A 13,580-nucleotide genomic window follows, 5' to 3' on the forward strand; every position below is an offset into this window, starting at 1 on the left:
TGTGTCGTGTGTTTATGCGTGTCGGCATGCATGTGTGCAGCGCTGTGGAAATGAAAACTGCATTTTAAACATGTCACTGCTTAGATCCTACCGATTACAGCTGCATTTCATGGAAGTGAAATAGATGTATCCAGTGCTTCATTTATGCATTATGAAATCCCAGAACAAGGACTGGTCATGGATCCCGGAGTTTGTTTATTTCTACATATTTAGTCGGTAATTACATTTTATGAGACTGAAAACAGGCGGAATTTGCTGCAACCAGTTTTGAGTTAAAATTGTATATGCACTATGGTTCAGTAGTTTGGGGTCAGCACGATTTAAAAAATGAATAAATACTTATCATTTTCAGAAAAGATACATTGAATTGATCAAAAGTGAGAGTAAAGACATTTATAATATTACAAAAGATTTCTATTTCAAATAATGCTCTCTTGAACTTTCATGTTTTTTTTAATTCAAAGAATCCTCAAAATTATTAAGCAGCACAACTATTTTCAACATTGATAGTAATCAGAATTCTGAAGGATCACGTGACACTGTCAGCTTTGCATCAAAGGAATGAATTACATTTTATAATATATATTTATACAGTTATTTTAATTTGTTTTAATATTTTACAATATTGCTATTTTTTATGTATTTTTCATTAAATAAATGCAGCCTTAGAGAACAGAAGATACTTTTTTTTTTTTTCAGAAACATAAAAAAAATCTTGCAGACCCTAGACATTATATAATAAAATGTAGTATATAAGAATCTTGTTCAGCTGGATTGTTTTTTTTTTGTTTTTGTTTTTGTTTTTTGTTTTGTTTTGTTTTGTGCCAGATTGGTTTTTATGAAAAATACCAGATTTGAGCTTTCACTTTGTAATTTTAAAGCCACGTTAATACTGATTCAAACATTATGCCGTCATCATCCTTAACTTTTGCAATGTTACAGATATATATTTTGTAATATTTAGAAAATATAAAAATAGTGAAATGAGCTGTCTCACACTATTAATGGTATATTTTATGATTTCGCTAATGGTTTGTTAAAGTTAGATGCTAAATGTTTACAGTGATTGTACCACAGTTCAACTTTGTTTTGAAACTCTATTTAGCTGTATTAAAATGACCTGTGTCCTTCAGTGGATTATTGATTTATTATTTTACTGTATATACACATTTTCACTGCTGGTTTGTGAACAAAAGTATTTCTTAAGGGGATACTTGAGCCACACATGAAAACTCTGTCATAGTTTACTCACCCTCATGTCTTTCCAAACCCTTTTTTCTTTTTTTCATCTGAGAAACATAAAAGGGGAAATTTGAAAACTTCTCCATTTGTGTTGATTGGAGCAACATGAAAGTGAGTAAACGATGACAGAGCTTTAGTTTTTGGCTGAAGCATCCATTTAAATCATGATGTGCTCTTTCCTGCATGCCACTTTTTACTTCTCAAGCACCAAGCACTTCTTTTTTTCTTTTCTTTTGTCTTCTTTTCCCCGACTTTCTTTTGCCCTTTCAGTGTTTGGAGCCCTTCTGTTTGTGCTATTCCTCCATTTTCTTCTCTTGTTTGTGCTTGTTGTAATCCCTCACCTTCTCCTCCTGCTCCTGGTGTCATTGTTCTCAGTGGTTTGCATTTCTTATGGAAACACAGTTGTTCTTCATCTCTAAGTACTTCATTTAATGCTCCTCACTTCTACTACTTTTCTGTTTAGTATTCCTGCACGTCTGGTCCGCGTTTGCAACGCCTCATTTATTCCGTGATGCTCTTTCACCCTCACCTTGAGGTTTCATCATCCACCCTCCGTCCTACAGCCGTCTTTACATATTTCATCTCCGTCTGTTCTTTGAATGCGTCCAAATCCATTAGACTTTCAGCTCAGCTCACCACACAACTGTTGCATTTTCAATTCACAACTTGTGACCACCCTGTTGAAAAGATCAGCTCAGACCATTGGGAATCTTCTTGATGGTCCAGCCTGGTTTGTCACGATCTGCCATTTCATTATATTTGATGGTGCTGGTCTTTTCAGCAGGACTCTCTATACACTGTTTCTGATCTTGCCCTGATTTTCAAAGCTTCACGTTTCATTACCATCCTCCCATCACTGACATCCCTCCATGTCCCTGTCTCAGAACCACTCTACTCTAACGGGACGGCGCTGGGACCCAGGTTAGGTCTGCAGAAGTCCAGTTCTCTGGAGAGTCTCCAGACAGCGATGGAGGAGGTCGGTAAGGACGAGGTGCCCTTCCATCGTCCACGCACGCACATGGTGAGAGGCCGAGGATGCAACCTCAGCTTCCGACACGCCATCGACAAGTCCTACGACGGACCTTCTGAACCTGAGGACGGTGAGTTAAAACCATTGAAAGTATTATAGAATTTAAAAAAGGTAAAATATGTAAATACAACATTTAAATAGTTAAACATTTATTAGAAATTTATATATATATATATATATATATATATATATATATATATATAGAGAGAGTAAATAGTTGTGTGCTTTTCTCATTTTCGTAGGTTTTGTTTTATATATTTGTATTTTAGTTCAGTTTAAGATTTAGTAATTTTAAGTACTTTATTTTAAACTTTAAAGTTAGTTGCCAAGACAATAGTTCATATTAAATTAAATTAAATTAAATTAAATTAAATTAAATTAAATTATTAAAATTTTATTTTGGTGAGAAAATTGTTTGTTTTAAAAAAATATATTAATAATGTGATTTTAATGCTGATATAACTTGTTCATAATGATGTTTAAATAACAAATGATTATGATTTATTTCTATGTATTTAAATGTACAAATTCTACCTTGTCCGATTTATTCCAATTAGTCCAAAAATAATGTATAAATTTAATACAATTTTATTCTTATTTATTTATTTAAATAAAGTATACATGCATTAATTTATTAATAATACAGTTTTAATACATGTATAAATTTTCTCAGTTAAGCTATTTATGAATTTGTGAAGAAATATGTGAACTGTATTTTTTATTAGTGCACCAATGTATCAGTTTTTTTTTTTATTATTGTCTAATGCTACATAACAACTCTTTTTATTTTCTATAATATATATTGTCATGTATATTGTCAGTTTTATTCCATAAATGTGTTGTAATTTAAACAGAAGGCCTTCAGTGGTTTTCTGCAGTTATTGTTCACCACAGCCAAAGTACATTAATGAGAGTGTGTATGTGCTGCATAGCAGGAAATGCATGTTGTTGAGCACAGTAGCGAGATTGTCATGAGTTGTACCAAACATGTGCTAACAGTTACAACTGCATACCACTGCTTCTCGCTTTGCCAAAAGTGCATCTGGGCCTTTCACATTCATTACTCTCATCAAACACGCCATAAGCTTATAAGTCTTAACATGCATTTTCCCTCATTATATATACAGGTGCATTATGATAGTTAAAGTCAACATGAAATAAAATGAAATTCACTCTCATTTGCTTGTCATAGTGAACTATTTATTGTATGGTGTGTATATATATATATATATATACCTGTTGAGTTTTAGAAATGTCACATTATGGAAGTAAAATGGGTTGCAAATGCTGCTTCATGTTGACTTTAAATGTCTTTTAAAGTTCAGAGCGATATCTCAGAACGGTTGGGTGCCAGTGAAGCTCCTTCACTTTTAGTAGCTCATTTGAGAGATGAATTTGACTCTCTGTGACTCATTGAGCTTCGTGAGCCAGTGAGGAGTGAATCAGCAAATACAAGTATCACAGATTTTTGTGTGAACCTCCAGCAGCAGGTCAGCACATTCAAGGGCACGTATCACCCCTGCTCTTTCTCATTGACACTAAAGACCTCTCTAAATGAGAAATAGAGACAGACCTCCAGCACAAGCCAGAGATGCCTTCGATTAGAGCCTATAAGGTGTCATGAATTAATGTCAAGTGTTCAGCACCCTTAGCAGAGGTGGTGGATGAATGGAGATCTCTTGATATTAACTTAGTAACAACCCACCCGATGCAACAGGAGGGCGAATAACACCAAAACATGTTCAGGCCACGTCACAACTAAAGTAAAGTAAAGTCAAGAAAAGTTACAAAGAAAAAATGTTTTGCAAAAAGAAAATGATATTTGCTGGTGCGTTAAGAATGCAAATAAAATGTATAAATACTGCCACAATGTGTAAATACTTAACATAAAAAATGACAGATTGTTAATAAGATAATTATGATCTTTAAATAATAATTATATAATTAAATGTATTTATTTATTTATTGCATTATGATGGTTGTTAATTGGGTACTAAATGTACGTTATATTATGTAAAATGCAAAATGCCCACCCTAAAAAAAAAAAAAAAAAAACACTCTTAAAGGTTGTAAATATAATTTATTTTATTATCGATAATGCATATGCTTTCTGCTAAAATCCTATTTGGATTTACTGTAAAAACACCGTAAAGAAAGAATTTCTTCTTAATTTACTGACAACTGGGAGTCTGTTTTGTGGATTGTTGTTAGATCTCATTAGGTGTTTGCTCACGTCTGGGTCTTTGTTCTTCACCAACAGATGACTCTGAGGAAGACTCCGGAAGAGACACGCCCGCCAGCAGCTCTTCTCGACAGGATCTGGATGATGAGAAGAAGGTAAAGAAAAAGAAAACCAAAAAGAAGAAAGAGAAAAAGAGCAAAAAGAAGGACGAGCCCGAAGACCCTGAGAAAAAGACAAAGAAAAAAGGATTTGCATTGTTGAGGTACGAGTCTGAAAGCCAGAAGTTCTCACACATCACAGTTTCAATCAAGCATAAAAAGAAATCTTCACGAGAAATGCAGTGATTTGTGCCAAATGATTTCCCATAAAATGTTGGGAAGCGGTTTTGCAGCTCTTAAAGGAGCCATGTCATGGGAAAAGAACTATCCAGGGTCTTTTGAAATTAAGTAATCTTAATAGTCCAAAAGAAGTTAGAAAATAGTCACGTAGAACTAAATTTGTGCTGATCCATTGATATATAGTCAGAGTTTCCGAGGGGGTGATTGATGGCACTGCATAAGGGCCTCCTGATGCAGCTGCACATGGAGGCCTTCCTATAATTACTGCACCATTGTAATTGAGGACAAGAAAAGTGAACTAACTATATGCTGTCTTTGTGTGATTTTATAAATATAGGCAGAGACAGATAAGATGACAGACATGCAGTGATATCCACGTCTTTAATTGAGATCGACAGGCTTGTGTTTGAGGGTTTTATATTTGGGCTTCATGCATAATCTCTTTTCCTCTTGGCGGACATGAGAACTCTTTTCAGATGAGATGAAAGCGTATGTGTCTCTGAACTATAAAACAGAGCTTCTGTGTCTTCTCTGTGAGGACTGACCCCTGTTTTTCCAGCTTTGACTATCAATTGATCAGCAGATCGCTGCATTTGCATGGAAACCTTCATTTTAATCAGTTTTTTGTGATTTTATCTTTGCTAGATTTGGCAAGTTTTAGCATTTTGTCACTGCTAGCTTACAAACTCGACGAGAAATTGTATCCACAAACCATTTGACTTCCATAATGCCACGTTTCTGATGTCCAATGAGAAAAAGTGCAAGTTGTGACTTGATCTTATCCATTGGTGATCATTTGTATTGTGTAAAATGGGCAAAAAGCACGAGAATGGATGAAAGTCAAGGACATTATTTTGTTTTTAGATCAAATATTTGGTTTGTTTTTCATACTTTTTTCACCATTTACTGTGTGCACGACATAGCTACATCGTAAAATCGTCCTTCCGTGACTGTGAGTGGCGCGACAGTTGTGTTGAGGGACGCGTTGAAATCGTGAGTCATGTGAAAGGCTTTTACTGTTCCCCTCTCTTTAACGCTGATGAAATTCCCAGAAATTCAAACTCGTGGGCCAAATAGCAGTCAGCCGAACAGCTTGGACGTATTCATTGAGGGTTTTTGCCAGACTACTCGTATCACATCTCTGCTTTCCAATCTGCTTCCTTATTGAATTTGAAAAATGACTTAATTAGCCATTGTGTTATGGTGCAATTTAATCTAATTGTAAAGTCTTCACGGGTGCTTTTCATAAGCTTTAAAAAAGAAAAAGGCAAATTATAAACATGTGAGAGCGTGATTCATGGTTCGTTTTTCAACTTTGCAGCGGAACAAACTGGTGATTTTCATTTCTTTCCTTTTAGGGGTGAAAATATTGTGTTTATCGTGTGACAGAGTGTGGTTTTGAAGACAGATGTGCTGTTTGTATGGGCCGCAGTTAAAGATGGATTTGTGGGCTGCTTTCAACATGAAAACAATAGAGCGTCAGATTTTTTGGCTGCCTGCCGTGATATCTTTCGATTCACTTGTCTTTCAGTGTTTTCACAATTAGAGGCATTTTACTGCATGAGCAAGGCGTCAGTGAAACAGTGATTAAAGCTTTCTGTATTATCTGAGTTTCTGTTAGGGATAAGTGTATGATAATGGAGGTTTTGGCTGGCTGTTTATTTTTTGCATTCAGTCTCAGTATATCTAACATATAACAATCTAAACAATCAGAAACAATTTTCACCCAGCAGATGAAAAATGGGCCAAAAATGACCATTAACTTACACTGACAATACTAACATCTCACATGAATATGCAGAAGATTTTTTTCATTAAAATAGTATTTTTATTAATACATTATTTTAATTATAGTAAATAGGATTATACAGTTTATTTATTTTAAATATAAACAAATATATAATGTATAAAATATATAAATTTGCAGAAAATAATTTTCATTAAAATTTTATTTTTATTAACATGTTATTTAAATTATAGTAAATAGGATTATAAATTTTATTCATTTTAAATATAAACAAATATATAATGTATAAAATATATGAATTTGCAGAAAATAATTTTCATTAAAATAGTATTTTTTATTAATACGCTATTTTAATTATAGTAAATAGGATTATACATTTTATTCATTTTAAATATAAACAAATATATAATGTATAAAATATATGAAATGTGTGTATATAAAAGCACATAAATAAAAAAATTAATAAAATAATATATTTCAGCCCTACATTACATCTGTTATATTGCATAGTTATACACTACATTATATATTTTTTTTTATTATATATATATATATATATATATATATATATATATATATATATATATATATATGCCACAAGTACACTTTAGGGCTGCACAGTTAATCAAATTTCTAATCATGATTACAATTATGGATGCCACAATTATGTAATTGTTCAAAGCGGCAATTAATCGTTCAAAGTCCACTTATGTTATTCGGCGTGCTTAAGATGCGTTTTTTTTTTTTTTTTCTGCCCCGTTATCTAAAGTGTTTTTCCCATTATTTTAATTTCTTTTTAGTATAACATTATAATACCATATTCATATTTTTACTTTTTAGAAGAAACCAATCCGATGTATAGTTGATATTTGAGGCTTAATACTATAGAAAAGCACAAAAAGTTTTTCAGCATGTTTATTTTCATATAAAATACGGCCTACAGTTGCATCAAACAATGGTATAAACATCATTCAATGTAAACTGTGATAATTGTCATAATCGTGCAGCTCTATATATTTTTTTTCCATTCAATTCACAGATTATTACATTCACTTTTACAGAACTTAGTGAGATTTTTTTAAACTACATATTTAGCTGAAAGTCACAAAAACATGCGCTACAGAATTCATCCTTTAAACATGCAAATTCCGCCTTGCACAATCATCAAATAAATAAAACCCTCACATGTGGTTATTTTGACACTGAACCCACATTATGACACCATTCTCTGGTGTGTCGTACTCTCCGTCACTCCACTCTGATATAAAACACACACGTCTGCTGCTTTCCGATCCGTCCACCTCAATTCTGTGTAGCGTTCCAAATCTGAACCAACAAATCCAAAGCGGCATCAAGCCAATTAGCACGCCTGTACTTCCTCTACCCAGAATGCATCATACAAGAGTCGTGTTGCACATCGAGATTACACACCAACCCTCATCTTGCATTCCTAAGCCAACAGCAGTTAGACACATACTAGTGTCGCTATAAACACGCTCATAGTGTTTGTTTATGAGTGAGCAGATGGCTTTGACAGTAATCTGAAATGGAGATGATTCTTTAATTTACTTAAATTTAGCATTTGGCTCTGTTTAATCCCTGGATGATTTTAAAGAAAGTCAGCGCTCTCCTGCTGCGCTCTTGACATGTTGTGAATGTTGTTCCTCCTACAATTTTGCGTTATTAAAGTTGTAGCTTTTTTGCAAAAGTTATACATTACATTTACAGTAGTTTGCTTTCGCTACTTCCAAAGAACATTTTGGTTTGTGATTCTGTACAGTAATAGCAGCCGTGTCGAGTAGCGTGTGCCGTGCACGGTCTTTTACAACTCCATAGAGAAACATTCAACCGTGGCTTTAATTGCAGTGACTTCGAGTCACACGGCCTATAAAACAGCTAATACTTACCGCCTTGTGAAAACAAGCATTAGCAACTGACAATCTAACACAGAAATGTCTTCACGTTTCTAAAGCGCTGCAATGTTTTAGCAAATACATTAGATTTGACATTTTCTGAAGGAAGTTTTAGTGGTATTTGCCTGTGTAAAACTCACCGTCATGGGGTAAGATTTGGCCTGAAAACGTTTCCAGTATTTGCTATGGCAGCAGCTAAGGAGTCTTCTGAGATTTTATCTAATTTTCTTGGCGGCCATGTGAAAATTTTAAGTCTGAGAATTTTCGTTGAGACAAGTAGTAATTGAAACTGTTTTGATTGCTCTGACAGAAATATAAAAATAGGTTAATTTGATTTTAAAGTATGCAATTTCAGCGGTACTAGTAGTGATGAGAAGTTTGATTATTTTCTGCAAACTGGTTCTTTCGGACAGTTTGATTCAGTGAACTGGTTCTTTGCCAGTTTGTTTACATAATCACACACTGTCATCATGTATACACTATTCTAAAATTTAAGGATAGTTCACCTAAAAATTAACATCTTGTCATTAATTATGTCTTTCCAAACCTGTAAGACCTTCGTTCATATTTTGAACACAAAATAAGTAGTTAAAGGGATACTCCACCCCAAAATGTAAATTTTGGCATTAATCACTTAAACCTGAAGGCTTGTGACTGTCCCATAGACTGCCAAGTAAATAAAAGTGATTCCGTCGCTTCTGATAACCCAGATTGCACGTCTGATGGCAGATGGAGTATTCTGACGACGACTTTCATACCTTTTCTGGACCTTGACACTGTTATTTATTTGACAGTCTATGGGACAGTCACAGGCCTCCAGCTTTTCATCCAAAATATCTTAAATTGTGTTCCAAAGGCGAACGGAGCTTTTACGGGTTTGGAACGACATGGGGGTAAGTGATTAATGACAAAATGTAAATTTTGGGGTGGAGTATCCCTTTAATAGTAGCTACTGTGTTTAACTCTCTTCGCACACACAATGTGCTTTCACACAAAGTGCATGGTTATGACATTTTGAGCACATATAATCACACAGTGATGTTTATAATGCATTCCATATCTGTTTATTGACATCTTGAATTCTAGCTTATGTTTAGCATGGCACACATGCTTCAGGGGGGTGCGGGATGGACACATCACGTTTTATTTCCTGTCTGAGTGGGAACATATGAAGCTGTTAACACAATCGCTCAGTGCAGCCCGCGAGAGGCTAATTACTGAAATCTGTTTCTAAAATTGAACCCCATTCTGCAGTGATTTCCTCATTTATTCATGCCGATGTGTTCTGTCAGTCAGGCGTTGTGGACAAAAAACACATATTCATATTAGCAGAGAAGGCGCAGAGACTTATGAATATTAATGAGCTTTTGCATACTTAATCACTCGTGGCAGGCCCTCCTTTCAGTGTTTGTTTGTGAGGGTTCATTTGTAAGTTCATCTGTGTCTTCAAACTTCAAAAGTCTCGACACTGTGCACGTCTCTCAAACTTTTTTGAACGTAATGAAATGCGTAAGCTAGGTTGTCTACGAGTGGTATTAAACCTTACAGGTTTAACAATACGCTATTGTGTATTTTAACAACTCAAGGTGGCAGTTTAAGCCTAAACTTAGTCATTTTATATAAAGAAAACTTTTGTAAAATGATGACAAACGTTCTGCTTGTATTTAGATTTATAAGATGGGGACCAGGTGCTGTCAAGCTCCAAAAATGGCAAGAAAGTGTGATAAAAGCACCATAAAATTAGTCTATAAGACTCATGTACAGTATTCCAAAATCTTCTAAACTTATACAATAGCTTTCCATTACAAACAGACTGTATTTTAAATAGTTATTCACAGATTTATTTTTTGCCTTGAAAATCTTGTTTGACAGCAGTCACAATTCACTTTCATTGTATGGGCATTTAGCTATAAATATGAACTTTTCATTTCCACGTAAGATTTAATATAACATAACATAATAATATAGACATTTAGTTGTAAATATCTTGTTTCGTGTCTAATTAAAATGATTATTATATGAATATTATATCATATATCATATCATGTAATGTAATGTATTATATTATATTATATTATATTATATTATATTATACACTGCAGTATGATTTTTTTTTTGTCTGTTTTTGTTGGCACATTATTGTAGTTTTTTTTTTAAGATTTAATATTTATTTTGAAATATTTAATATTTATATTAAAAGTGTAAATAATTATTTAAATATTTAATATTTGAAATCAAATATTTTTAAAGAGAATAATGAAAGGGCACTAATACCGATATGTTGTTTTGTGAATAAATTGATGTGTTTTGTGAGTGTGAATGGTCAGAATATGTAAGCACTTCTCATAGCTGATCTCATACTGCATTACTGTTCATTTGTTTATTAGACAGACAGTGAGAGTGTCAGTTTAAACGCACACTGTTGTATTGAATCTGTCAAGGTTTAGTCTGGAAACCACAAGCAGTATCCCATGACACTTGCTCCTCGTCTTCTATCTCCAGCTCTGGTTCATTGTGAGCGGGGTTATGAGACAGCTGTGTGATTGATGGACTTCTCTCCAGCAGGCCCGGGCTCAGGGAATGCTGCTCTGACGGTAAAGGTTAACAGCCTCTTTCCCATCAGAGACACGCCTGGCCTGGAAGTGGTCAAATCACATTAACCTTTACTTTCACGCCTTTTTAATATTAGCTATTGCTGAATAAAAAAAAATCCCCTCATGGAGATTCAACATGCTTAAATATAGAAGAACATCAACTTTTTCGTTCTTTTTTTTAAATGGCAAATTATTATAGCAAATTTTAAAATCATAATATGTAAAACTCTTAAGACTAATCACCTCTAAACTTTACAACTCCTCTCCTCAATTCTCAATTCACATCAATAAACATATGTATAAAATTAATGTCAATAAAATAATACAGGGCCAGGGTTATTATACAGGTGCATCTCAATAAATTAGGATGTTGTGGAAAAGTTCATTTATGTCAGTAATTCAACTCAAATTGTGAAACTCATGTATTAAATAAATTCAATGTACACAGACTGAAGTAGTTTAAGTCTTTGGTTCTTTTAATTGTGATGATTTTGGCTCACATTTAACAAAAACTCAACAAATTAGAATACTGTTTAAAAAACATTTTTAGTGAATTGTTGGCCTTCTGGAAAGTATGTTCATTTACTGTACATGTACTCAATACTTGGGGCTCCTTTTGCTGTAATTACTGCCTCAATTCGGCGTGGCATGGAGGTGATCAGTTTGTGGCACTGGCGAGGTGGTATGGAAGCCCAGGTTTCTTTGACAGTGGCCTTCAGCTCATCTGCATATTTTGGTCTCTTGTTTCTCATTTTCCTTGTGACAATACCTCATATATTCTCTCTGGGGTTCAGGTCTGGTGAGTTTGCTGGCCAGTCAAGCACACCAACACCATTGTCATTTAACCAACTTTTGGTGCTTTTGGCAGTGTGGGCAGGTGCCAAATCCTGCTGGAAATGAAATCAGCACCTTCAAAAAGCTGGTCAGCAGAAGGAAGCATGAAGTGCTCCAAAATTTCTTGGTAAACGGGTGCAGTGACTTTGGTTTTCAAAAAACACAGTGGAACAACACCAGCAGATGACATTGCACCCCAGATCATCACAGACTGTGGAAACTTAACACTGGACTTCAAGCAACTTGAGCTATGAGCTTCTCCACCCTTCCTCCAGACTCTAGGACCTTGGTTTCCAAATGAAATACATAAACTTGCTCTCATCTGAAAAGAGGACTTTGGACCACTGGACAACAGTCCAGTTCTTCTTCTCCTTAGCCCAGGTAAGACGCCTCAGGAGTGGCTTAACAAGAGGAATACGCAACTGTAGCCAAATTCCTCAACAAGTCTGTATGCCTTGACCCCAGCCAAAGTCCGTTCCTTGTGAAGTTCACTCAAATTCTTGAATCGATTTTGCTTGACAATCCTCATAAGGCTGCGGTTCTCTCGGTTGGTTGTGCATCTTTTTCTTCCACTCAACTTTCTGTTAACATGCTTGGATGCAGCACTCTGTGAACATCCAGCTTCTTTGGCAATAAATGTTTGTGGGTTACCCTCCTTGTGAAGGGTGTCAATGATTGTCTTGTGGACAACTGTCAGATCAGCAGTCTTCCCCATGATTGTGTAGCCTAGTGAACCAAACTGAGAGACCATTTTGAAGGCTCAGGAAACCTTTGCTGGTGTTTTGAGTTGATTAGCTGATTGCCATTTCACCATATTCTAATTTGTTGAGATTGAATTGGTGGGTTTTTGTTAAATATGAGCCAAAATCATCACAATTAAAAGAACCAAAGACTTTAACTACTTCAGTCTGTGTGCAATGAATTTATTTACTACACGAGTTTCACAATTTGAGTTGAATTACTGAAATAAATGAACTTTTTCACGACATCCAAATTTATTGAGATGCACCTATAGTTAACTAAAACCATGAAAACCATTTTCATTACTTGAAATAATATACACCCTTTAAATTTTATGTTTATATATATATATATATATATATATATATATCGCATTTTCTTTTTTTTGATAGGACAGTAAAGTGACGACAGGAAAGCATTGGGGGGAGAAAGTGGAGTGGGATCGGCAAAGGGACCTCGAGACGGGAATTTAACTCGGGTTGAGGCTATTGGCGCCTACAAAAATATATATATTTTAAATTTTTTTTCTGCAACAATTAAAAATGTCTCATTTTAGTTTAGGTTAACTTGTTGTACTAAAATGACTACAATTTAAATTATATATATATATATATATATATATATATATATATATATATATATATATATATATATATATATATATATATATATATATATATATATATATATAATATATTATATAATACTGTATATAGACATAATAAACACTACAAAAGACAAAAACAACAAAATTACTAAATCTTCAACAAATGAAAATAAATACAAAAATAAAAACTAATTCAAAATGTTTATAAAAACAATAACAGTATCTCGAAGATTGCTAAAACACTGTTGAACACTAATAGTTAGAGGTTTGTTGAAATTTCTTCATTTAATTGATTTGTGTTTGTTTGGTGTTTTGGTTTGTCGGAATTGTTAATACTTAAGAAATTACATAT

The 13,580-nt window shown here is 34.0% G+C and overlaps 1 protein-coding gene across 4 annotated transcripts in view; it reads left to right on the forward strand.

Moving 5' to 3' along the window:
- Nucleotides 1–13,580, forward strand: part of LOC109112447 (partitioning defective 3 homolog B-like) — a 142,768-nt gene that overhangs the window by 93,968 nt on the left and 35,220 nt on the right. For all 4 annotated transcript variants that reach the window (XM_042716992.1, XM_042716995.1, XM_042716993.1 and 1 more), the window contains 2 exons: nt 2,127–2,342; nt 4,533–4,716. In XM_042716992.1, the coding sequence (XP_042572926.1) occupies nt 2,127–2,342; nt 4,533–4,716 (400 nt within the window). The remainder of the gene's footprint in view (nt 1–2,126; nt 2,343–4,532; nt 4,717–13,580) is intronic.

Source organism: Cyprinus carpio, chromosome B1 (genome assembly GCF_018340385.1).
Source record: "Cyprinus carpio isolate SPL01 chromosome B1, ASM1834038v1, whole genome shotgun sequence".
Taxonomy (NCBI): Eukaryota; Metazoa; Chordata; class Actinopteri; order Cypriniformes; family Cyprinidae; genus Cyprinus; species Cyprinus carpio.